The 24,863-nt window shown below is 54.8% G+C and overlaps 2 protein-coding genes across 10 annotated transcripts; one reads left to right on the top strand and one right to left on the bottom strand.

The window, feature by feature from the left end:
• The first annotated feature begins 1,733 nt into the window (after positions 1 to 1,733).
• Positions 1,734 to 6,459, top strand: ELOB (elongin B). The gene is made up of 4 exons (XM_043560848.1): positions 1,734 to 1,815; positions 1,982 to 2,116; positions 3,126 to 3,231; positions 5,801 to 6,459. Exons 1-4 carry the CDS (start codon positions 1,813 to 1,815, stop codon positions 5,911 to 5,913), a joined length of 357 nt encoding a protein of 118 aa, XP_043416783.1. The 5' UTR covers positions 1,734 to 1,812; the 3' UTR covers positions 5,914 to 6,459.
• SRRM2 (serine/arginine repetitive matrix 2) lies at positions 6,460 to 24,698 on the bottom strand. Of its 9 annotated transcripts, none has more exons than XM_043560838.1 (15): positions 24,468 to 24,698; positions 20,913 to 21,184; positions 19,925 to 20,032; positions 19,580 to 19,744; positions 19,330 to 19,407; positions 18,820 to 18,882; positions 18,690 to 18,722; positions 18,455 to 18,505; positions 18,174 to 18,266; positions 17,328 to 17,523; positions 9,540 to 16,228; positions 8,524 to 8,811; positions 7,327 to 7,440; positions 7,098 to 7,208; positions 6,460 to 7,013 (listed from the first exon to the last, which is right to left on the bottom strand). In XM_043560838.1, exons 2-15 carry the CDS (start codon positions 21,152 to 21,154, stop codon positions 7,004 to 7,006), a joined length of 8,241 nt encoding a protein of 2,746 aa, XP_043416773.1. In that variant the 5' UTR covers positions 21,155 to 21,184; positions 24,468 to 24,698; the 3' UTR covers positions 6,460 to 7,003. The 9 variants fall into 9 exon arrangements, with proteins under 9 accessions (XP_043416773.1, XP_043416775.1, XP_043416776.1 ...); XM_043560840.1 differs by having other exon boundaries at positions 7,098 to 7,205; XM_043560841.1 differs by having other exon boundaries at positions 18,820 to 18,879.
• Between the last annotated feature and the right edge of the window lie 165 nt (positions 24,699 to 24,863).

Here is a 24,863-nt window from a genome sequence, read left to right as displayed (position 1 = left end):
ACGTCAGTTACTTGTCCACAGCCTCCTGACTCAGGTGATGAAGTCAAGGTCAGCCAGGGGCTGGGGAGCTAGGAGGGAGCAGGGGCTGCCTAGGCTCAGAGAGGGAAGAGTCACAGGAGGGGAAAGGACCTGAGGCGGCTCCAGAGCGCCAGGGGCTAGAACTCAAAAATGACAATAATTATGTTCACAGTGTTAGAAACCTCTGTTGAGTACCAATTCTTGATGAAAATGTACACACTTGACAAACAGCCATTCCTCGCATCTTAAAGAAGAGGACATTAGACTTTCGCGAGTTTTATCACCCAAAGCTGCAGTCAGCGCCGAGAGCAAGGATTTGAATCCCTCGTGGCCTGAGGCCAGAGCCTGCGTGTGAAAAATTAGTAGACGGAAACCTCGTTTAGTCGGGAGGCCAGCAGAGGGAGTTCTCAGCATCGCAGCCCAAGCTGGGACCTCGCAGGTGGGTGCTCTTCACCAACCCGACGGGGAAGGTTTCCTCCTCCCTTGGCAACGGCTCCGCCAATGAGAGGCTCTCACAGCCCAGCCAATGAAAAGCCAGTATACTTAGACCTCCCACTGTATGCCAATGAACTTTGCTTACGACAGCCCTGTTGCTCCTTGATGACCGTCTCCTTGGTCTCCGCGCTTGCCTATAGCCTTGCTGAAGCTTGCTCGTTGTGGATTGTAACTGCCTGGTATCCCCGGATAAGCCCAGTTTTGCTGGTGAAATAACTCATTTTTTATTTCCTAAGGTTAACAGTTGTCAGTCACCAGCTTGATTCAGGGCCAAGGCAGCAGCACCTTCAGATTCTGCCCCCTCGCGAGAATTCTCAAATTGCAGCCCCGCAACTGCACAGCTGTTTGGCATCCGAGGCCTTCAGCTGCTCACGGGGCGCCCTGAGCCTGACACGTCCTCAGGGACCCAGTTGAGGCGCTCTCCCTCCAAGGGGCTGGTTACCCAAGAGAAAAAAGCCTCATTTTTCTCGCTCTAGTGTAACTGCAATCTGGGGCAAGGCAGGACAGTGTCCCAACACCCGGGGAAGTAAGGTGTAGGCGTCGGTAGGGCAGCCCCGTAGGAGGGCAGCCGGCCAGGGAAATCAAGCCTACAGGCCCTCCCAGAGCCCAAGTGGACCTAGGTCCCTGGGTCGGGGGTCTCCTCTCCTCCGTCCCTGGGGCGAACCATCTTGCACCGTGCCTTGCTTTTCCCCGGAAGTTCGCCGGGCCCCTCCCTAACCCAGGGAGCAGCTTCCTGGGGTCCTTACAGGCCACAAAAGCCCGGCCCAGGCTGGGCGGGGAAAATGGGGACAGCCCACCCATGGAGGTAGCCGGAAGGTCCAGAATTATCACCCCCTCAGGATGGACGGCAGGAGGCGCTCGCCCTCACACGGCAGCCCAGGTCGCGCTGAGACGCAAAAGTCCTGCCGCCCCGATGACCAGGATGCACAACAGTCACTGACTATTCCTGGGATGGGGGGATACGCTACGCTCGCCAAGTCTTTCCCCAACGTCCCCCAAAGAGGGCTGAGCCTGCGCCCAGACTGCTCCCTGACTGCGACAGGGGCGCCTCGGCCTTGCCACTCCCAAGATGGCGCCACTACCTGCCGCTTCAGGCCTCTGCCCCACTCTCCACGCCACGGCGCCGAGATGGCGGCCGGACGCGCGGTCTGACCGAGCCGCCGGCGCATCACTTAAAATGGCGGCCGCTGGGCGGGGCGGCCGGGCGCGAGGCACGATGGGGCGGGCGCGCGGGTTGCCGGGAACGGGGCGGAGCGCGGCCGCGCCGGCGCGTCGAGGGGGGGACAGGCAGCCGCCGCGATGGTGAGCGGGCGCGGGGGGAGGGGCGCCGGGCCGGGGCCGGCGGGGGCGACGGGGGCGCCGGGCCGGGGGCGGCGAGGGCGGCGAGGGCGGCGGGGGCGGCGGGCCGCGTGGGGCGGGGGGTGGGGAGGACTGGGCTCTGTGTTCACGCCGGCCCTCCGCCCCCCAGGACGTGTTCCTCATGATCAGGCGCCACAAGACCACCATCTTCACGGACGCCAAGGAGTCGAGCACCGTGTTCGAGCTGAAGCGCATCGTCGAGGGCATCCTCAAGCGGCCGCCCGACGAGCAGCGACTGTACAAGGTGCGGCCGCGGGCGGGCTTTGGGCGGGGGCCGGGCTGGCGCTGCGCGGCGGCCGCGTCGTTGTTGTCAACAGTGGCCGGAACTCCCCCGCGTGGAGGCGAGGCGGCCTCGGGGGCGCAGGGCGGCCTCGGGGGCGCGCGGGCTCCTGACAGCCCTGCTGTGCGTCCAGGAAACTGAGGCTGGGGAGGCGGCCACTTAGCCCAAGGTCGGATTTGAACTCCGTTGCCCTTAATCCTCCGCAGGCCCATCAGAATCGCACCCCTTCATCTCCTGTCCTTATTACAGACAGTTGGAGGGTGTCACGATGAGTAAAGTCCTCGCCCAACCACTGTATTACTTCCCAGCTTTCTGCGGATGCTCTAAAAGCCCCTCCTCCCCACCCCCTTTAGAAACCAGCTGCAGAATTATTCAGCTCCGGTGGCTTGGGGTTCTCGTTGGGGGAATGCGTTGTATTGGTCCCTGATTCAGGTGCCCCGCAGCATGGGGTCCCCCACCTAAGTGCGTTGATGAGATTCTGGCTGGAAAGGAGGAAGCTGGCCTTTCACTCCAGACTTTTCTCCCTGCTGCCTGTGCTTCTTCACATACTGTGTTCCGTGCTTTCTGTGTGTCTTTCGTTCAGTGAAACCTCCTGGCTGCCCTACAAGGTGGGAATTTCAGTAATTCCCATCTTACAGCTAAACTTCACATCAAAAAGATGAAACGCTTTGTCTCAGGTGGCAGAGCTGGGATTCAAATCAGGCAGACTGTGGACAGACTGCGTCACTGACTCTTGAAATTAGATTTTCCTGCAGTTTGGGGTGAAAAAAAAAAAAAAGATTCCAGAGCCCTAACCCTGGGAGGTTCGGATTTGGAAAGTCTTGGGCGTAGCCCTGGAAACTGTGTTTGACACACTTGGGTGGTCCTGGCCCGTATTTGGGTCTGTCTTCCCTGAATCCTGACATCCAGGGAAGTCTCTGGGACTTGCCCGTCCTGGGGTCTCTTGTAACACCTCGCCCACCTCTCTCCCCAGGATGACCAACTTCTGGATGATGGCAAGACACTGGGAGAGTGCGGCTTCACCAGTCAGACGGCACGGCCGCAGGCCCCAGCCACCGTGGGGCTGGCCTTCCGGGCAGGTGAGTGGGGCTGTCAGGCAGGGTGGAACAGACCAAGGGGTCGCTGGGGAGCCTGCTCTTGGCTCCTCCCCGCCTCCAGGGCATTGTGTTCCCCAGTCCACAAAGTGTAGGTGGTATCTTGTGATAGTGTGTGTGTTTCTCCACAAAGGGAAAAAAAAAAACAAAACAAAAAACGAGACGCTTGTAGAAATTGTCTACTTCGCGGGGGATTCTAATGTCTATCCCTAGTCATGTTTACAGAGGTCTGAGTATTGGGCCGTCTGCTCTGCATTTTATCTCCGTTCCATTAACACTCCTTAGCCTGCGAGGTAAGCACTGCTATCCTCACTTTGGAGACGTGGACACTGGGGCTTGCCGGCTGTCAAGATTCAGATGCTGACTGCCAGGATCTTTGTAGGACATCACTTAGACCCCCAGCATCTCTGTGCATGCCACACTTGTGCCCACTTTCAGGTTGAGTAACTGAGCCCAGGGAGGTTAGGTCGCTTGCTGGGACTGCCAGATCCAGAGTTCGTGTCTAGCCCCTGCCTGCCCCAGAGACTGTGCTTTGTGATCGACCACATCACCTCCTGCCTGATGTTCAGAAACCTGAGGGAGTGGCTCACTCCCCTCCAGTATACCTCCTTGCCCCAAGAGAGGTTTGAATTTTATTCTTTGTCTTTGGAAACATGAACGAAAGTTCTACGTGGTATGTTTTCACGACTGTGTACCTGGGGCTGTGTGGATGGCTGGGTAAACTTTGTTGATAAGTAATTATTTTTTTGGCTTCTTGTGAGAAAACTAGCAAGGGGTGCAGAGGGAGTCCAGCAGTGTGCCACTTGCCAGTTTCGTAAGGATCCCTGTGCCAGGCCTCAGCAGCCATGTCCTTGGGTGGCTGCTTCATGCCCCCCCGCCACCCTGCCGACTGGAGCTCCTGTCTCCGTAGAGGGGTGCGACACATAGGCCAGTCTCATAGGCAGCCTGAGCCCCCATGCACCACAGGCCTTGGCCTGTGAGTGCTTAGCAGATGGGAGTCTTAGGGGCCTTTCTGTGGGTTCCCTCTGACCCTCACAGCGATGTTGAGGCAGGTACAGGGCTGGTCCAGACCTCTCCCATTCTGCTTCTGAAGCCAAGGCTGGACTGCCTTCTGGAAGTAGCAGCCCTTCTCTTACTGAACAAAGGCATTTTTGTGTAGGCTTGCAGACACTCTTGGAAGATGTTGATAGACCTATTTTTTGATAGAAAAATCACAACAGAGGGAGTGTCCCCCCGGCCCCGACTCTAGTTTATGGCATTGAATGTGGGGGTGCCTAGACCCTGGGTGGCACCCCCTCCTCAGGCAGGGGATCGTTGTCTTGACAGAGTAAACAGTATGGACTGAAGCGGCTGTTCTTTGCTTCTCCCACGGACTACTTTTGTTGTAGAAGTACACTTGTGGGTGCGTAGTTGTGTCCTCGTTTAGTTCTTGTGATGACAAGACGATTCTTTCCAACTGGCTACTCAGTGAGGGAAAGGAGTGTTGAATAGCATCATCCAGACCATTTCCAAAAAATGGGACAGGTGACGAAAGCAAGAATTGTCTGTCACTGCAGACTTACGGCTTGAGGGGGGTAGTTCGTTGCTACGCTGGGCCGGGTGTCTTCAGCACTGCTGATGTTTGGGGCTGGAGAATTCGGAATGGTGCTGTGCACTCCAAGGGGTTGAGCATCTCTGGTCACTACCAGAGATGGTCATATACCCACTCTCCCAAGGTGTCCGTTGCTAGGCTTGGCCGGCTTTCCCGAGGGGCCTAACAAGTTAAGAACCCTGAGCCAGGTGGAGAGAATAACGTCCTTGTTAGAAGAAAGTGCAGGAGAGAAGTTACAAAACGGGACTTGTTTGCTCTGCGCTGAGGTGACAGCAGAAACAAGACGGGAGCCCTTCTGCAGCCGCTGTTCTCTAGTTGGGGGAAAGCATCTGGTCAAAGGGAACAGGACTGTTTGTGGCTGGTGGCAGGTGAATGCTCCTGAAGCAACACACAGGCATTGGGCTGCGGGGACCGTTTTTATAGAAGGGCTGGGGAAGTTTTCTGAGGTGATGTTGGGGTTGATCTGGATGGCAGGCTAGGGGCCAGCAAATGTGAAGCTCCTAAAACAGGAAGGAAGAGCTTGATACGGGAACACAAGAGACAGACAAATGCGACGACTTGAGATTTTATTCAGAGTATGACGGGATGCCGTTGGAAGGTTTGAGGCAGGGAAAGAACGGGCTGGCTTAAGCTTAAAAATCAGTGCTTGGTGTAGAGGAGGTGTGAATGGAACAGTGAGTTGGGGCTGATTGAGGGGAGACAAGTAGGTGGACACAGGCCAGCCCACAGGCTCACCCTTAGGGGCACAGGGTGAGGAGGACCCCAGGGATGGCTGGGCTAGATGGAGGGGGTCAGGTTGCTGGTAGGGGTGGGAGGCATCCCAGTAGGATCACAGAGTCCAGGCAGTTAGGCCGGCCAGGACGAGGGAGACTCACTTTGCAGAGGTGGGAATTGGTTCGGAGGTCCCCCAGAAGCCGGGTGGCTGCTTCCTCCAGCTCTCCCCACCACTCCCCTGTCCACCAGATGACGCTTTCGAGGCCCTGCGGATCGAGCCCTTCTCCAGTCCGCCCGAGCTGCCTGATGTGATGAAGCCACAGGACTCAGGAAGCAGCGCCAATGAACAAGCAGTGCAGTGAGAGGGCTCCTGGCCCGCCCCCGGTGCCCCCCCCCCCCCCCAATAAAAGAGATTTGGGCATCTGCCTTGTTGCTGCCTTTTTCTGCGCACCCTCTCCTGACTCAGGCATCACCTTCCCTGGGACGGGGTCTGCTCCCCTGCAAGGTTCCCCCTCAGCCCTGTGTACATGCGAGGCTGGCCGTGGCTGTGGGACCGACCCCCAAGCTCCTTGGGTCCCTGCTGTCACACCCACTCGAGCCTGCCCCTCCGGCTGTGGGCAGAGAACCGGGAGGAACCCAGAGCCCCAGGCCAGCCTTCTCAGCCTGGGGACAGGGGTTCCTTCTAGGACTTCCAGCAAGCAGGCTCGCTCAGGCTCTGGCGCAGCCTCGGGGCTGAGGGGCAGAGGCCAAAATGTCAGCCAGAGCCAGTGTGGTTCCACGGGGAACCCATCACCTACAGCCAGCCACCTTATCTGCGTCCTCTAGGGCTTTGGTGGGGGGGGGCATTCAAAGTGGAAAGACTGCTCACTCTCCACCTTCCACCCCTAATAAATAATCTACAGACCCAATTCCTGCATTTCTCATTTTTATTTGACAGAAAAAGTTGCTCTTGCTGTACAGATTTTAAAAAACCAAAATGCCTTTAAGAAACGTGAAGAAAAGTTGGGGGAGGGGCCACAACCTCACTTGGGGGACAGTAGGGGCCAACTAATTTCAACTCCTGCCCCTTGCTTCCAGGAACACCTCACACAAGTTCCCAAGTTCCAACTCCCCCCAGAACTTAGGGTTACAGGGGGGCACTGACGCCTCCCAGCCCTTTCTAACTCAAGACCAGGGTGTCCCCAACTGTATCCTCCCCTCCCACAACTCCCATTCTCATTCCCACCCACCCCAAAACTCCCAAAACGTGAACCAGGAAAAACTCACAGAGATTAACATTTCACAGGAACAAAGAAAAAGGGGGGGGGCGGGAAGGAGGAAGAGTCCTCCCCCAGGAGGCTGCCAGGGTTCGGGGGTGGGGGGCAGACAAGGACCCCTCCCCACTGCTGGGTAAAGGGGGCACTCCCTGCAGCTCCAGAACTTGGGGTGTGGTGGGATTCCCCCCACAGAGATTCAAGGAGACCTGAAACAGAGGAGACAGAGATCAGTGCCTAGGCCCCAGCCAGCCCCAGAGGTCCCCAGGCACAAGAGCTTGACAAGGACGCACCTGGACGAGCGGTGCCGCACGGGGCGGGGGCTGGGTGTCTCCCTCCTGCGCTTGTGGCCAGGGGAGCGGCTGTCCCCACGCTGGCCTCTGCGGGAACCCCGCTCACTGCTACTGCAACAACAGAGGACAGTCAGCCCACGTCCAAGGCAACACCAACCTCTGGCAACTTCGAGCCTCAAAGCCGCTCAGAGTGGTGGTGACCAGGCTGGCCACTGACGGGAGGCCTTACCTCTGCTGGTCCCGTGGCGAGGGCTGAGGCGAAGGGCGGCGGCGCTCCGCAGGCGAATAGCTGAGGGACCGAGAATCTCGGAGGGAATCTATTGGCTTCCGGGGACTACGGGACCTAGGGAGCAGAGGAAGTTCCCATAGCACCACGCTCTTCCAAACCCACCAGCCGGCACTCAGGACCACCCCCCAGGTCCTGACCACCAGACCTCATACCACACAGGGCCAGCCTCAGACCCACCTTTGTCTGCTCACTCACCCATCCGCCCGCACACCATCCACCGAGTGCCCCACTGGGCAGGGCACGGGGTGCAGCGGGGGATGCAAAGAGAAAGACAGTCCCTGCCCTTGGAGGGGCTCAGTCTGGTGGTGAAGGGAGGCCAAGGGAGGCCCGCTCGGCCCCGTGTATGGGAAGCAGCCCCACAAGGACCGATATACGTGGGTCTGGGGACCCGGGGGGAAGGGACACAGGGCGGGGAAAGGGGGGGAAGGGTAGTCTTCTCGAAGGTGCTGTTTGAGCGGAGTCTTGCAGAACGAGGAGTTCACCAGGCGGACAAGGGAATTCCAGGCAGAAGGAACAGCATGTCCAAAGGCATGGGGTTCTCCTTAGACTGCAAGGCGCTGGGTATGGCTGGAGCACAGGGCATGTGTGGGGGCGGGCAGGAGAGGAGAACACAGGGCAGGCAAGGCCAGTTGGTGAAGAGCCTCACACGCCATTCCCGCAGAGGTGGGGCTTTATCCTGCAGGCCACAGGGCGTCCCGGAAGGATTTGTGGAGTGGAGGGAAGTAACCAGATGTGCGTTTTAGAAAGATCCCTCTGGCTACGTGTGGAAGAGAATGGCGTGGAGGCAGGGAGACAGGGAAGAGGCTGTGGACAGAGTCGGGAGAAGATGACGGTGGCCAGACCAGAGCCCTGGCGGGAGCAACGGGGAGATTTAAAATCTAGAATCCCTGGGACGTGGGAGCAGGAAACAGGCTGCATGTCAGGGGAAGGGAGAGGAACGAACCTAGGACTCCACAATTCTGATTGGAGCACCCACACTTGGACCCTTTGCCGGAACAGGGCACAGCACAGGTGGTAGGGAGAGAGCCCAACTCCTCCCACACAACCAGACACCACAGTCCACCAGAGACTCCCGGCAGGGATCTCACGCCCAGGGTCACACCCCGCCCCTTCCGGCTCCGGCAAGGCCGCACTCACCTCCGCTCGCCGGGGGGTGGCTTCTTGGGGCTTGCAGGTTTGGGCAAGGCCTGAGGGCCAGGCTTAGCGGGGGAGGGGGATGAAGAAGTAGAGGAGGAAGAGGAGGAGGAAGAGGAGGAGGAGGAGGAGGAGGAAGAAGAGGAGGAGGAAGAGGAGGAGGAGGAGGAAGAGGAGGAGGAGGAGCTGGAACTGGAGCTACTGGAGCGCCTCTTCCGCTTGGCCGGGGTCGGCTCCGGAGGACGTCCCTCTCGAACAGCCTCCTTGGGGGCTGGGGTGGGGCTGGGGACCCTGTGGGAGAAGCAGAGCGTCAGGAGGAGACACGCCGCCCCAGCCCCGACCCTACCTTCCTTGGCCTGGAGGAACGGCAGTGGGGGAGGGGTGCCGGAGAAAGGCCCCAGGAGCCCTCGGAGCTGAGAGCCGGCTAGCGCATTCTCTGGAGAGCAGTGGCCCGAGACGCCCCGACCTCTGCTAACACAAGCAACAGGCCGGGCCCGCAGCACAAGGGATCAAGGCTAAACCTCAAGAATGTCCCTGATGGAGGAGGACTAAGGCCCCTGGGCTCAGGTGTGGAAGCCGAGCTGGGCGGTCTCCTTCCCGGGAGAGCCGCGGCTTGGGGAGGCCCCTGCGAGCGGGTTGGCTGGGGGAGGGGCCGTCCTGCCTGGAGGCAGGGAGAAGGATGGGATGACCTCTGAAGATCCTTCCAGCCCAGGGAGTTCCTCTTGAGGTCTAACTGCCATCCCTCCTGCTGTAAAATTAAGTCCATTTCCTCTAGTTCTGTCCTCTGTAGAGACGGAAAACTTATCATTATCCTCTAGAGAATGAACCTTAGGAGACTTTTACCTGTCCCATTCCTCCCCCCGGTGCCCCCACCCCAGCATTCTCTTCTACCCCAGCTTAAGGGTCAAGGTCCCATACCTCTTTCAAAGAGCCAAGAGCCTCTGGACAGAACTTCTCCCTCCCCCCCCCCCCCCCCAAACCGGCCCCACCCAACGGTTCTGCAAGTCAAGCCCCCTCACCTCTTCAGCGCTACCTCAGGTTGAGCAGGAAGGCTAGAGCCCTCCGAGTCGCTAGAACTGGAACCGGAGGAAGAGGAGGAGGAAGAGGACGATGACGAGGATGAAGAGGAGGAGCTGGATGAGGAGGAGGAGGAGGAACTCCGCCGCTCCTTTGCCGGCTGCAGGGTGGCCAATGCAGAAGGCTGCTGGGCCCCCGTGGAGGCTGGTGTTTCCCCACCCTCAGGGTGGGACACCCCAGGGACAGGACCAGAGAGCATGCCGTTGTGGTCACCAGCAGAGGACGTGGTCTTTGCCACCGTCCCAGAGGAGAGGGACTGAGACCCTGCTACAGGGGTGGTCTGGGCAAGCAAAGCTCGGGACTGGTCAGAAAAAGCAGATGGCACAGGGGACCTAGGTCGATCCTGAGCTGGAGGAAGAACACACTGGGAGGAAGCCTGAACCATTCTAGAAGTAGGAGAGGGAGCCCGCTCAGAGGTCATTCTAGACTGGCTGAGGGCAGATGGTGGGGTTCTGGAGCCTGGGCCTCCTGGTGGGGTTCTGGATCTGGCTCGGTCAAGAAGTGGCGGTGAGGTTCTACCACTAACACGTTCGTAAGCAGTGAGGGGCACCCGGGGGCTGGTAAGGTTTGCACCAGACAAGGCTGGAGCCATTCTAGCACTGGTGAGGCTTGCAGGTGCCATGGCTGGAGGGGTTCTGGAGCTGGCAATATTCACAGGAGCTGTAGCATGTGCAGATCTAGGACCCACCAGGTTTGCAGGGGCTGCAGCCTGGGCTGTTCTGGAGCTGGAGGGATAGTTTGCAGCGGTCGGGGGAGTGCCAGAGCCGGTGAGACTCAGAGCTGCCAAGGCAGCCGGGGTTCTGGCTCCTGCTAGATTCACAGCTGGGGCTGTAGGGGTGCGAGGGTCAGCGAGGTTCACAGCAGAAGGTGCCACTGCTGTTCTGGGGCTGGCCAAGTTCATGGCTGCTGCCGCAGCTGGCGTTCTGGAGTCAGCCAGGTTCACTGCTGTTGGTATGGCAGGTGTCCTGGCACCGGCCAGATTCATCGCTGCTGCAGAAGCTGCAGGAATCCTGCTGGCAAGACTGGCAGCTGGGGCCGTTCTGAGACTCATGAGAGGCACTGGAGCTGGGACCTGGGACATTCTTGCAGCAAGGCCAGCAGCAGACATGGATGGAGGTGGCCGAGCAGTGCCAAGACTGATGGCTGTCAGGGCAAGTGCGATTCTAGACTGTGCGTGATTTTCTGGCACAGATGTTCTCGGGTGATCAGGAATTCGGGGACCTGGACCATCCATCATGGAGCCACCAGCTTGCTGCAGGACAGACATAGGTGTTCTAGAGCTGCCAAGGGGTTCCAGCATTCCAGGTGATCGACAGCGGTCCAGAGGAGTTGGTGACATGCTAGGACGACTGAAACAGCTCATTCTGGAGCTATTGAGCGCTACTGGAGGGGTCCGAGAACCAGAATGATTTCTCGTTGCCGGAGGAGTAGCAGAACGTGAGCGATCAGAACTACTTCCAGATGCAGAACGTCTTCGGATGGCGGGAGGAGATCTCGTTAAGGACCGTTTGCCCCGAGTTGTTCGTGGAGTACGGGATCTGGAACGGCGACGGATAGCAAGGGGAGAGCGACTTCGAGAACGCTTGCGTGGCAACAATGGGGTCCGAGATCTAGAGCGACGCCGTATAGCAGGAGGTGTTCGGGACCGAGATCGGCGGCGTGTCACCGGAGAGGTTCGAGAGCGGGACCTCCTTCGAGTTACCGGAGATGTGCGAGATCGAGATCTCCTACGGGTGACTGGAGACGTTCTGGATCTCGATCTTCTGCGAGCGATAGGGGAAGTTCTGCTTCGAGATCGCCTCCTGGTCACTGGTGGAGTCCTAGATCTGGACCTTCTTCGAGTCACCGGTGGAGTTCTAGAACGGGAGCGCCGGCGTGTTGGGGTTCTGGATCTTGAACGACGGCGGGTTACTGGTGGTGTTCTAGACCTGGATCGCCTTCGACTCACTGGCGATGCTCTGGATCGAGATCTTCGTCGAGTCACTGATGTCCTGGACCGTGATCGTCTCCGACTGACTGGTGAAGTTCGAGACCTGGACCTACGGCGGCTGACCAAAGGTGTTCTGGACCTGGACCGCCGGTGAGTGGCTGGAGAGGCCCGAGACCGGGAGCGTTTCCATGGAGCTGGTGATGTACGAGAGCGGGACCGCTTCCGACTGGCTGGGGGTGTCCGAGAACGGCCTCTTCGGCGTCGGGAAGAAGTTCGGGAACTCTCCTGCCGGGCAGGTGACCTTGAGTGGTAACCAGAGCCTCCCCTCCGCCGACGAGTGACCCGAGACCTCGACCGGCTCCGCTGTCTTCTCCGCGAAGTTGACTGGGAAGATCCAGACCTATCTCGACGTCGAGTTGTTCTGGTTTTCTCTCTCCTTGAGCGGGAACGGGATCTCTGAAGCCCACGAGGCTTTGGTGAAGGAGAACGGCCTCTCCTTGAAGTTGTCTTAGCACGGGGGGATGAAGCTGAGCGCCGCCGGCGTGAAGATCTTGACTTTTCAGCTGGCTCTGGGGAAGACACTGAAGGACTTCTTCGACGTCTCGGGGGGGTTCTAGAACGGGTCTCTGGTGAGGACGATGCAGAGCGGCTTCTACGAGACAGCCTGGCCTTCCTAGTCAGCTCAGGAGACGATCTAGAGCTGCGACGGCGAGGTGGAGTGCGGGACTTGGTCTTGGGCTCTGGTGATGACCTAGAGCTTCTTCTAGCAGTTCTCGATTTGGGTGGGTGTTCTGGAGAGGACTCTGAACTGCTGCTTCCGTCAGGAGAAGGGCCTCTGCCTTTGCTTGATGAACCGGACCTGCTTCGTCTGGGAAGAGCTCGAAGGGCAGGAGCCTTGGGTTCAGGAGAAGAATCAGAACCGCTCTGTGCCCTGGGTGCCACTCTCAGCTTATCTTTAACTTCAGGGGATGAGCCAGACCTACTACGGCGAGGAGAAGGTCGGGCTTTGCTGTCAACCTCTGGAGACGACCCAGACCGACTCCTTTCTCTAAGTGGTACTCGTGTCTTAGCTTTGGAATCTGGAGAAGAGTCTGATTCACTTCTTTCTTGAGGGGATGCACTGGGCTTGCCATCAAGTTCTTGAGAAGACCCAGATCGACTTCTCTGTCCAAGAGGAGTCCTAGCCATGGTCTTCTGTTCAACTGACGACTCTGACCCACTTCGTTCTCTCTGGGGGGTAAGACACTTGTTGTTGAGCTCTGGAGATGATGGAGAACGACTCCTTGGCCTAGGAGTCTGGGGCAAAGCTTTTGGTTCTGGAGAAGAATCACATTCACTTCTCCCCCTAGACGGTGTTCTAGGTATATCTTTCATTCCAGGAGAGGACCCAGATAAGCTGTGCCTCGAGGGAGTCCCAGACCCATCTCTCAGTCCTGGAGAAGACCCAGACCTGCTTCTCCTTGAGGGGGTTCTGGGTAAACCGTCTTTCAGTTCAGGAGATGCAGAGCTACTTCTTTCCCTCGATGGTGTTCTGGGTACAGCATCGAGCACTGGTGAAGAAACACTCTGATTTGAAGACATTCCTGCTTTTTCCACTGCATCTGGCGATAACTCAGAACTGCTGCGTCTGGAGGACCTTGTGGATTGTTCTTTCATGTCTACAAATGGATCTGTCTCCAGCTGATTAGGAAAAGATCCATTCAAATCTTCTTTAACCTCAGGAGAAAATCCAGCATTCATTTCTGCAACAGGGCCTGAGTTTCTAAATTCTAAAGGTGATCCAAAGCTATTCTCCCTCGGGGAGGAATTAGACAGCTCTTTATGCTCTGGAGAAAAATGTGGCCCACTCCAAGTTGAGGCCACTGCAGGGACTTCTGCTTCCAAAGAAGTCTGTGACTGGCTTTGGTCAAGAGTCAAAGACACAGGTCTTTCTTCTATTTCAGGTGAGGATTCAAAATTACCTCCAGCCATTTCTTTAAGTTCTGGAGACAAATGAGAGAGGACCTGGTTTGAGGATTCTTCAGATTTCTCGACCTCCATTAATTCCTCATCTTGGCTTGGCTTGGCTGACATACTTTGGTCTTTTGTATCTGGGGATGACCCAACACCACCTCTTTCCCTTGATGGGGTTTTAGGTGTCTCTCTGAGTACTGGTGAGGACTCAGATTTATCCTGCACTGGGAAAGGACTAGATTTGTCTCTTGGTCCAGGAGATGACACAGTAATATCTTCCTGAAGGAGTAAGCCTGTTTTCTCTTTTGGCTCAAAAGGCTCCAATCTACTCTGCCCCAAAAGAGATTTAGAGTCCATGGCAGGATATGGGAAAGAGTCAGACTGAGACTTGCTCTGCTCAGGAGACATTCCAGATTTTAGCCTAGGACTTGACAATTCACTTCTGTCTGGTCTTGTTGGAGATCTGGGGGTCAGCTCAGTGATTGGAGATGAGGACCTGGACCGGCCACCCTTAAGAGGTGTGTGAGATTTGCTCTGCAGAGACGGAGACTCAGAGTGACTCCGTTTCATGTCTGGACTTGAAGTATCAGATCTAGGGTCTGGTGAAGTCTGTGATTGTCCTTTCTGTTGCAGAGAAGAGGAGACAAAATACATTTCTCCTGGTGGTGTGGTAGACTTTACTCCTGGACAGAGAGAGAAGGATCCAGAACTTTGTGCTGGTAAGTCTTTAGACTTCTCTTGGGAACATGGGGACTTAGATCCACAAAGACTGTGCCCTGATGGAGTTTGGGGCTTAACTTTAGGGCATGGTGAAGTAGACCCTGAGTGACTTTGTCTTGGTGGTGTTCCAGGTTTCACTTTGGTATCTGGTGAAGAGGACCTAGAACGGCTGTGTCTTTGCAACAATCTAGATTCCATCTTGGAGCAAGGAGACTCTGATCTGCTTTGCCTTGGCGGTGTTTTAGAGGTTACCCTACTAGGACTCGGAGAAGAGGAGCCAGAATGACTGTGGACTGGCGACATTAGTGCCTTCACTTTGGGCTGTGGAGAGGACGATCCAGAGCGGCTCCCTCTTGGAGGGGTGCTAGATTTCACTCTAGGAGGAGAGGACCCAGAGCAGCTATGTCTTGAAGGGGTCATAGATTTCACCTCAGGGTCAGGTGATGATTCTGAACGGCTCTGTATTTGTGGTGTCGCAGACTGTTCATTTGCCTGGGGACTTGTTACAGACCCTTGCCTTGGTGGTGTTCCAGACTTCACTTTAGGTTGAGGAGATGAACTGGAACAACTCTGTCTTGAAGGTGTTTTAGATTTCTGGTTAGAAGGAGGAGAAGAACCAGAACGACTTCGCCTTGGTGGTGTTCTAGATTTAGCTTTCGGCTGGGATGATCCAGAGCGACTGCGCCTTGGTGGTGTCCGAGATTTTTGTTTAGGACACGGAGAGGATCCCGAAAGGCTTCGCCTCAAAGACAAGCGAGATTTTGCTTTGGACCGCGGTGAAGAGAGAGACCTGCTCCGTCTTGAAGAAACTCGAGATTTTTTCATTTCTGGGCTTGAGTTGGACCTGCTCCTCCTCTGTGATGCTCTGGATTTGTTCTTCCGCTCTGATGACGAACCAGACCTGCCTCTTCTTTGTGGTGTTCTAGAATGAGATCTTCCTCGTCTAACAAGACTTCTACTACGAGATCTTCGTCTTGCTGGTGTCCTAGACCGAGATCGTCCTCGTCTTACGGGTGTCCTAGACCGAGATCGTCCTCGTCTTGCCGGTGTCCTAGACCGAGATCTCCCTCTCCTGGCTGGTGTTCTAGAGCGTGACCGACGTCTGGCTGGAGTTCTAGAGCGTGACCTGCCACTTCTCCTGGCCGGTGATCTGCTACGAGACCTCCGTCGTACTGGCGATCGGGTCCTAGATCTGCGCCTAGCAGGTGTCCTAGAGCGAGACCTGCCTCTCCGGGCTGGTGTCCTAGAGCGGGACCTACGCCTGGCAGGTGTTCTGGATCGTGATCTCCGCCTGGCAGGTGTTCTAGAGCGAGATCTAGCCCGGCGGGCTGGCGTTCTAGAACGAGATCTGCCCCTAGCAGCTGGGGACCTAGAATGAGACCTGCCTCGCCTTGCTGATCTAGACCTGCCTCTTCTCTGGGTATTTCTGCTTCTAGACCAGCCTGGTCGCTGAGGAGACCTAGAGCGACCACGTCGCTGGGGGCTTCTGGACCGTCCCCACCTCTGTGCAGACCGGGACCTACGCCACTGAGGGGACCGGGACCTAGAATGACCTCTTTTGGTAGGGGTTCGAGACCGAGATCGCCCCCTCTTAGTGGTGGTAGGGCTACGGGACCTCCCCACTCTTCGAGAAGGGGTATGAGAATGTGACTTATCCCGCTTTGCTCGGCCATGTGAGCGACTCTTGGATGCGGGAGAAGAAGAAATCTCTCGGCGGGACCCAGGAGCTGGTGCAGGTTTAGGACTTTCAGGGGAAGAGCTGGCATGTCGAGAAACTTTGGTAGGTTGAGGGGATGGTGGGCAGCTCTCTGAAGACGACTGGGGAGGTTTCTCAGGAGACTTAGGTGGTGAACGGCCCCGGGTTGGGGAAGCCTCAGATGGGGGGTTCACTGGCTCCTGACTTAAGGTGGTTGTTGCAAGGGGTTGTGGGGAGCCGCCATGTTGCTCAGCAAGGAGCGGAGTGGGAGCAGGTGGTTCTGGGCCTGCGCTGCTCCTTTCCGGAGAGGGGCTAGGTCGAATTGCAGATTTCTAAGAGTGGAAAAGAAAGCACGGATAGGAACATAAGCACCAAAAGTTCCCATCAACCTAAACACCAAAACTTCCTATCACCCATAAGAGCCTAACATCCTCGCCAATGAAATTTTTCCTCTACACACCCCATTACAACACCAACTGGTCCTTTACCTCACCACAGGTAGTCATTAACAAAAGATCACATAAAAAGACAATTGGGACAACATGAACAGGCTATCTTAGCACTTTAAGTCTCATAACCTAGAAAAAAAAACAACACAAACAACACACTATGTTTTACCATAACCCTAACAAAATACCACGGCAACAGAAAAAAAGTGCATACTTTTACTAAACGGAAAAACAAAGCAGTTTCCCGAAGCGTGAGGCATCTGACTTCACCCTTGAAAAACACTAAGATTATCGTGCAAAGGCAAAGATTTGCGAATCTGATTTATGTAAATAGAACTACAGATAAGTACAGAAAAAGAAAACGAAACCAAGTTTGAAAAGCTTTAAATATAAGACAAATAAATGAAATTAAAACAGAAATTAAGTTTTTGAAGTAATCCAACTTGTACTTTAGAAAAGTAACTCTGGAGGACACAGAAAACGGGACTGAAAAGCTAAGCGTTTAACGAAGAGCAATTACACTGTAATACCTAAAGCAGTAAAACATCACGATTAGGGCTTCGATCAGAATAGCAACCATAAAATGACAAGTACTGAAAAGACCATTCCAGAGTAGTGTTTTCAAACTGCAGGCAGCAATCCAGTGGGTTGACAACTTTTAGTTAGCTACAACCAGCATTTAACAAAATAAACTCTATAGACAAACCTCAAAATGCTAAAAATGATTTAAAAATACTTTTCTCAAATTGAATGTAAAAGCATAAACAGGACAGTGACGTAAAACCCACAAATAACCGGCGAAGTTTGAAAATGTTAACTCTATAGAATTTGCACATGCAGAAAAGACCTTAATAAAATGAAAAGTGCATTACGAAAAGAACCGAATTCACTTCTTTAAACCAGTTTACTTCCCTCCTTCACTTCAAACACCCATCCTAACCCTCCAACCCAAAAACATGCATTAACTCAAGACATAACCTACCTCCTTGTCTTTGTCTTTGTCCTCATGAGGACTGCTAGGCTGCTTTGTAGAGGGCTCTGGGCTGCTAGGCTGCCCTGTGTTGGTGGTACCTTGTTCCTTAGAAGGTGCATCTCCCTCCCCTCGACGCCCTGAAACAGGGGAAGGACTTCGCCCAGTCAAGGTAATTGTATGCGTCTTTGCTGCCGCACTTCGAGACCTGAGGAAGGTAATTGAGGGCAGGGGAGAGGAAAGAAATCAGCTCAGGGGAGAAGAGGGAACCCCCTCCCAGCTCCCATCCACCTTTCCTGACTATACAAACCCTCTTCCAAGAAGCCTTCTCTTACACACAAGACTCAAGTCACTCATGGAAATTCAAGTCCACTTCACTTTGGTCCTTTTCTTCCCAACAGTCCCCAAAAGCGTTCTCCCTCTACCCCTTTATCCACCTCCCCCAACCTCCCCAAACCCTCCACCCTGCCCATTCCCTACCCACTTCATTCACAACTCACCTCTGAGCCCACCTCCTTCAGGAAGCCTTCCCCGATTAAGGAAGCCAGGGTAAGGATTCCTTCCTCCCCCAGACACCACGAACAAACCACCACCCCCCCTATTCTGGCAGTCCATATACATCAGAACAAAACAAAAAATAACAAAATAAACAAAAACAAAAACAAAAACAAAAAAAAGAGAAGGGGAAATGTATATGTCTGTCCATCCTGTTGCTTTAGCCTGTCAGCTCCTAGAGGGCAGGGACCGTGTCTTCCGAATGGTCTGTGCAGCGCCTAGCACACCGTGGGCGCTCAATAAATATTAAATTGATTAACCCACAAGTCCCTCTCCCTCCCTTCCTCCTGGACCACCCCTTACCGACTGCGGGAAGTATCAGAAGAGGAAGCAGAGTCAGCAGACGTTGAACGGTGGGCCCGGCGGCTCTTGGGGGCTGGTGTTGTACTACGAGACCTGAAGGAAGGCCACCACCACAGCTCAGGGTGCTATTACGCTTACACTGGATTTTCCTCGTCGGTCCCTCAACCTTCCACCATCAGTCAAGGACACAATTGATTCTCCCCTTTACCCCGCCAGGTAGACTTCACCTAACCTACTGCCTAATAAGCAAATTACCCTCCAATTCACACAAACTCACTCACCGCTTCCGCTTCTTGTCCTTAGATTTACGTTTGCTCTTTGGAGTGGGAGACCTGACAACGGAAATTCAAAATAATCATCTTAAAAAAATCCAAAATGAAATAAAAAAAGTACAGAACTATTGACAGAAGATCAAGGAACTGAGCTTTACTCTAAGAAACCCCTACAGAACAGGCAAGGCCAGACGGGCTCACCGTTCCATGTCACTATGTCCCCAATGTCCCGAGGAGCTCTTACCTATGCTTCCGTTTTTTGGATTCAGATTCTGACCTGTTGGAGGGGAGGGGGGGAAAACAACGCATAAACCAATACCTATGCCTGGACTCCTCAAACCTCTCCAGTCACTTCATGTACTCCCACCTCATACCTGTGCTTCTTCTTCTTAGAACTCTTCTTCCTCTCTCGTCGAGGAGAGCTGCTCTCTGACCTGCTAAAGATGGGTTCAGAAACAAAGTCATTCTACTGGGTTCCTTCTCTGACCCCCCCCACTTACAATCCACCCCCCAAAAAGGCTTCTAAATCAACAAACACAAACATCACCAATGTCTCAGACCTAAGCCCAGGACTTATTACTCTCCAGGAAGCAGAAATACCTCTTCCACAAAGCAACAAACCTCAAAACGAAAAGCCCAGTAATTTAAGACGTTGCTTAGTTAGTTCTTAGTTGGCAAAGCTGCAGAATCAAACCTTCCCCAGTGAATAAACTTAATACATTCCTTCCCGTGACTGAAATCTGAATGGTAACTCCCTCTTCCCTGATGTATCTCGCAACTCTCTCCTGCTTCCCAAAAGAATTTTCTATTTCCAGAAAAGGGGGGAGGGGGGAGACAACAAGACCGGTCCTCTGCTTATTAAAGTGACATCCCAACTAACTTACCGTCCTCTATCTTTCTTCTTTTTCTTCTTCTTTTGCTTTGGGGTTGGTGAGCGAGAACTGCTGGACTCCCGGACAAGGCTGGAGGAAGATGAAAAGAAGCAGGATGAGTGCTAAGATGAATTTTCTCAGACATTTCAACTTCAAAACCACAAAATCTGAACACTTTGGGAAGGAACAGTCCCCCTCATCCCTAAATAGAGCAGAGCGCTTAGAAGAAAAGCAGCTGACATGCTTTCTTGACCTTGAGTACCTGTAAGGTTTGGGAGGCTCTGGAGCTGGTTGTTTAGCTTCTCGAGCGCGACGCTGAGGATCAAAAGAGCTGCCATCTACATAGGAATCACTGATACCAAAGGCAGCACGGAGTCGCTCATTCTTTTTCTCATTCAGTTCTGCCAACTGGTGAGTCTCAGTTACCCTGGGGGGAAAAAAGCAATGGTTAGAAGGGAAGAGAAAAGATCAGGGTTGCTCACACCACCGGAGGCAGGCAAATGAGACTGGGAAGAAGTTGGGAGAAAGAGCAGAGAGGAAGTTGAAGAAGAGAAAACAGCAGAAGCAGTGCAGTCCAGAGGAAATAAGAGACAGTGAAAACACTCACGCTGGCCTCTGCCCTGGGGTCTCTTCCTTTCCCCCAGGGTTCACATCCTTCTCCAGCAACATGAGTCGAAAGGTAGCCACTTTTTCCTGAATTTGCTGTTCCTCGTACCTGAAGAACAAATCCCTTCAAGGTTAAAGCCAGACTAGGCACTTAACCCAGTCCCAAGTTAAAGTTTTCCTTATTCCCAGGAGGATCCCTTCCCTTTCCATGCACACATAAAACTTTTCACTCACTGTCACCCAAAGGGCCCTTCTCTTAAATCTTTCTGATCTTTCACTGTTCTTTCTTCCCTCCATTTACTATAGCCTCTAGAACAGTGGATTTTAAACAGGCTAAACTCCAGGGGCTAAAAGAGGAAAGCTAAGCAGGCAAAGTTCCAGGTGCTCCTCCTCGACTTCAACAACAGGTATTTCCGGAGATTCCAAAGTAAAGTGCGTTGTATAAAAAGGGTGCCACTGCTGAAGTTTGAAAACCACTGCTCTAAAAGGTTTTCTCACTGTACTCCTTTTCCAAAATTTCACTTCCCTACCCAACCCATGATCCCCTCTTATCCAGATTAGTATTTCAATTGCTGTTTTCTTGCCTTCACTACCTTCCAAGGCCTCAATCCTTAAATCCATTTACCTTCCTCTTCTCTACCAATGACAACACCTGTCAGCTTCTACTCCAGCTCTTTTCTTGCCTGGTACCTGCTTTCCCACCTCTCCCCTTAAAGCACCTTTTTGTTTTTCAATGGCTTCCCTCTTTCCCCAAGTGTCTTCATCCTAATAATTCAAATTCCCTCAGGCTTTCTCTTGGTACAGACTTTCCTCATCTCCCACCTTGAGCTGTCCCTTAACTCCTCTCAATCTGCTAGCTCCTTTACCTCCTCCCCTCCTGCAACTCCTCTCCAGGCCTCTTCAACAAGCCCTCAACTCCCTACATCCCACCTAATTCCCCCAGCTCTGCACTCGCTCAGTGCTTGGCTCTCCCCCAGCCCTCCCCTCACCCCTGCTCTTCCATCATCTCCTCCAGCTCGAGGCATCGCAGCTCCACGCGCCGCTTGCGCTCGTGGTCCAGGATGTCAGGATTAGGCCGCTTCACCAGGGCAGCCTCCAGGCGCCGCAGTTCCTCCTCTCCCTTGTAGTCAGGCCGCTCACCCCGGCGGCCTCGCACCAGGGACAGGTTGCGCTGGACGTAGCCGTTGGTGCCGCTGCCCCGGGGCGTCGGCAGCCCGATCCCGTTGTACATGGCCCCGTGCCCGGGGGGGCACCACCGCTCCTGGGGGGGAGCGGGGAAACACGGGTCAGGGCCCTGACCCCAAACTAACCACTTGCCACCACCCAAATCCCTGTTCTTCACCCCTATTTCAACAGGAAGCTCCACACTAAACTCCTTTATCTGCACCATCCTCCTGGTCTTCTAACAAAAACCCTTCCTTCCCTTCCCCTTCCCATACTTTCTTTCCACTCAATCCTACCCCAGCTCTTACAGCCTTTTCCCTCAAAGGCCAAGAGCCACTTCCATTTCTGTTTGCACCTCGATGTTCTTGTTCCACCCTAAGAAAATAAGAAACCTATTTCTCTCGAATTTTTCCACACTCTTTATTCTCATTTGGCTCCCATAAGCACCAATGTCTCCACCCACTAATCTACTTTCCGACATCTGGCAACCGACTGACTGAGGCCCCCAAACAGGGCACGACCACCACTACCACAAATCTGTGGTACCTACGGGCCCACAGTCCAAATCCAAAGATCCTTTTCAGAACTGACCCAAGAATTTCAGACTACCACGTCACAAACGCAAAACAGACTAAACAACCCCTACGTATCTCAACACGTGGACTGGTTGGTTTCTGACATAAACCAAGAGTCCCATGCAGCCTCACACTCAAGAATAAAAGCCAGCATGCATATCAGAAACACAAGAACCTTGGCTACATAATCTTCTTGTACTTTACCTCCCCGAGGAGAGACCATTTCCCTGATTTCAAATATTTATAAGCTATCAACTACCTTGCCTGATATCTTGCTCCTTTAATTTCCTTCCCAATAGGATTTCTCACGTATTCGGCAGCTCACCCAAGTCTCATTAGCTCCCCTTAAACATCACCTGTTTACAGCTCAATGCTCTGATCAAACCTCCTCCGCTCCGACCGTTCCCATTGCCCTCTTCCACATTCCTTGCCCTAAACTTACTCAGAACACCCCCCCCCCTTCATAGCCCTTCACTAAGGCAAAACTGTCAACTTTCCCTACCAATTCCCTGTTATCTTGTGTTTCTCTTCCAGACCTGCCTCATCTCTCCCATGTTCTCTTCGTGCCTCCTACACCAAGGTTCTATCCTCTCGACCTGTCCCAACCCCAGCATGGCTCTGAAAAGCCCTCAACCCCCTCGATTTTTCTGGTTAGATTTCTTAGCTACACATTTCTTATTCTTTTCTCCTACTACATATACATTATTTCTTCCTCCATCTCATCTCGTCCGCGACAGCTTCACAGAGCACAAATATGTGAGGGAAAACTACCCCCCTCAAAAACCCCAAGGAACAAGTGAAGAGATTAGTGAAAAATAAGCAAAAGTAGATAAACACGGATACAAAGGAAGCCTACGTTTTTAAAATTCCAGAAGAAACAGCATATGAGTACCTGAAGGATATAGTAAAACAAAATTTTAAGTACGGGGAGACTGAGAATGGGAGGAAAATTGCCCCAATTCCAGAACCGCTTGTACCTCTATCCCCCAACTCTAAAGGGGCAACCCCAGGAGCAGACTCCAGAGGACTGAAAAATCAGAAAACCACACTAAGGTACAGGAGTGACAAATGAAGCTCAATCTAGGAAAAGCAAGTAAAAATGCACAAAAAAATGAAAATTTTCGTTACAGCACAAGAAATGAGTTTCTTTACCTTCCAACACTTTCATTTTCTCAAATACCAATCCTCCCCACTCTAAACCTAGGTCCTTCTTTGCCTCTCTAAACCCCACCCTAGTTTCTGCCTTCCTTGCAGAATGCTTCCAGCGTGCAATTAATTCTTCAGCCTAACCATTCACCCACACTTCCATACCACCTCACACAAAAGTCCTCCCACTCCCTTAAGAGGGCAAACCAGCAGCTGCTCAAGAAAGGGCATTAAGTCACAACTAATTGGAGAACTTTAAAAAACAAGTCCTCCCCCTCCCCCGTCCCCCCAAGCAGCCCACAGCATCTGAGGCAGCGCTCAGAACACTAAAAGGAAAAAGCCAAGGGGGAACATCAACACACACAGAAGTCGCCCGAAACAGCTAACTTCGTAAAACAAACATTCTCAACTAGGGTCCACAGACTGTGAGAACACAAAAGTTATCCAAGATGAAAATCACAAAGCAAAAATCGACTGCAAGACAAAAACATTTTTCCTTTTACTGGGCAATTTATCACGACGCCAGACAAAGAGAGACAAGACAATCCTCAATTCAAGACGGAAAACACTCACGAGACGAAACGCACCAGAAGAGAGGCGGTGGGCGTGCGGGAAAAACGGACACGGGCCAGCCCAGCAAGCTCAGCGATGAGCTGATTCGGGAGCTGGGCCAACGCCACCGAACCCAGAACAATTTCACGTACCGGTTCAAGAAAAGACCGAAACTCACACACTTAAGAGAAAAGACAACGAAACGCTCGTTTTGAATTCTGGGGCCAGACGACATCTTAGCCCAGCGGGAGTGGACACGAAGGCTCAGAAGAGACGGGGGCCAGATTAAAGCCTGAAGCGGAGCCCGGCGTTTCCTTCCCCAGGCAGCGCTCCACCGGCCCCGCGAAGCTTTAACTTGGGAGAAGACAATGAAGGAGTGGGGGGCCGGGGGGGCACCTACACTCCCTCGCATACCTGGGCCGAGCACGTCACCTTTACGCTAAAACAAAACAAGACAAGCCGTAGCGCTTGCGTCTCCCTACCGCTTCAAGGCCGCCAGCACCGGGCGCGAACTACCTACGTCTCCAGGGCACCCGGTTCCAGGCCTCCCCTGCGCCGGCTGGGCGGCCAAGGCCTATTTTCGGCCTTGAGGGGTGGGGGAGGGGGCTGCGCGGCGCCCGGGAGTCTGGGAGGCTCCGCGCCGGCCCGCAGGCCCCCGGGAGGGACGGAGAAGCCGAAGGCCTGAGAGGCTCGGGGGGAGGGCCCCAGGAACGCGCCACGGCCACGGCCGCCGCCGCCGCCGCCGCCTCCCCGCCGAGAAAATGTCGAAAGGGGTAGCTGCGGGAGGCCCTCCTCGGCCGCACGCGTGGGGGTGGCGAGAAGCCGAGGCGCGCGCTCCCCCCTGCTCGTCGCGAGCGCGCGCGAGCCCGAGAGCCCTCGGCGGCGCGGGCCGTTGCCATGGGGGAGGGGAAGGCAGGTAAAAGCCCGCGCGCGACGGGAACCGAAGGGAAGGGGGAGGGGAGGCGGGCGAGCGAGGGCGTCCGCGTGAGCTAGGGGCGGCGAGCGCGCGTGCGCGCGGCGGCCTGGACCGTTCTCCGCGCGCTTTGGCCTCGCGCCGGGGCCGCCGCCCCTCCCCCACCCGGCTCGCGCGCTCCCTCACCCTCTCACCCGCCGCCGCCGCCGCCGCCGCCTCCGCCCGCCGCCTCCGAGGGGGAGAGGTGCTGCCGCTGCTCACGCTCCCGAGTCCCTCGGGGCCAGGAGCTGCCGCCTCGCCTCGCCGGTCCGCCTGCCTCAGCCGACACAGACGCCTCGTCGCTTCCTCAGGGGCCGCAGCGGGCTCCGACTGCGCCACTCGCACCCCGCCTGGGCCGCGCTGCACGTCAGCACGACCGCCGAAGCGCGTCAGCACGCACCCGCGCGCGTCGCAGGGCCCGCCGGGAACCGTAGTACGTCCCGCGGCGCTTTGCGCAGGCGCCGAGGCCACTTCGGGAAGCGTAGTTTCTTAAGGCCCAAGGGAGGTTCAACGCAGCTGCCAGGGAACTACGAATCCCTGCGGCCAGTGCG

Source organism: Prionailurus bengalensis, chromosome E3 (assembly GCF_016509475.1).
Source record: "Prionailurus bengalensis isolate Pbe53 chromosome E3, Fcat_Pben_1.1_paternal_pri, whole genome shotgun sequence".
In the NCBI taxonomy this organism is placed as follows: Eukaryota; Metazoa; Chordata; class Mammalia; order Carnivora; family Felidae; genus Prionailurus; species Prionailurus bengalensis.
This window is presented reverse-complemented; position numbering and strand designations above follow the sequence as displayed.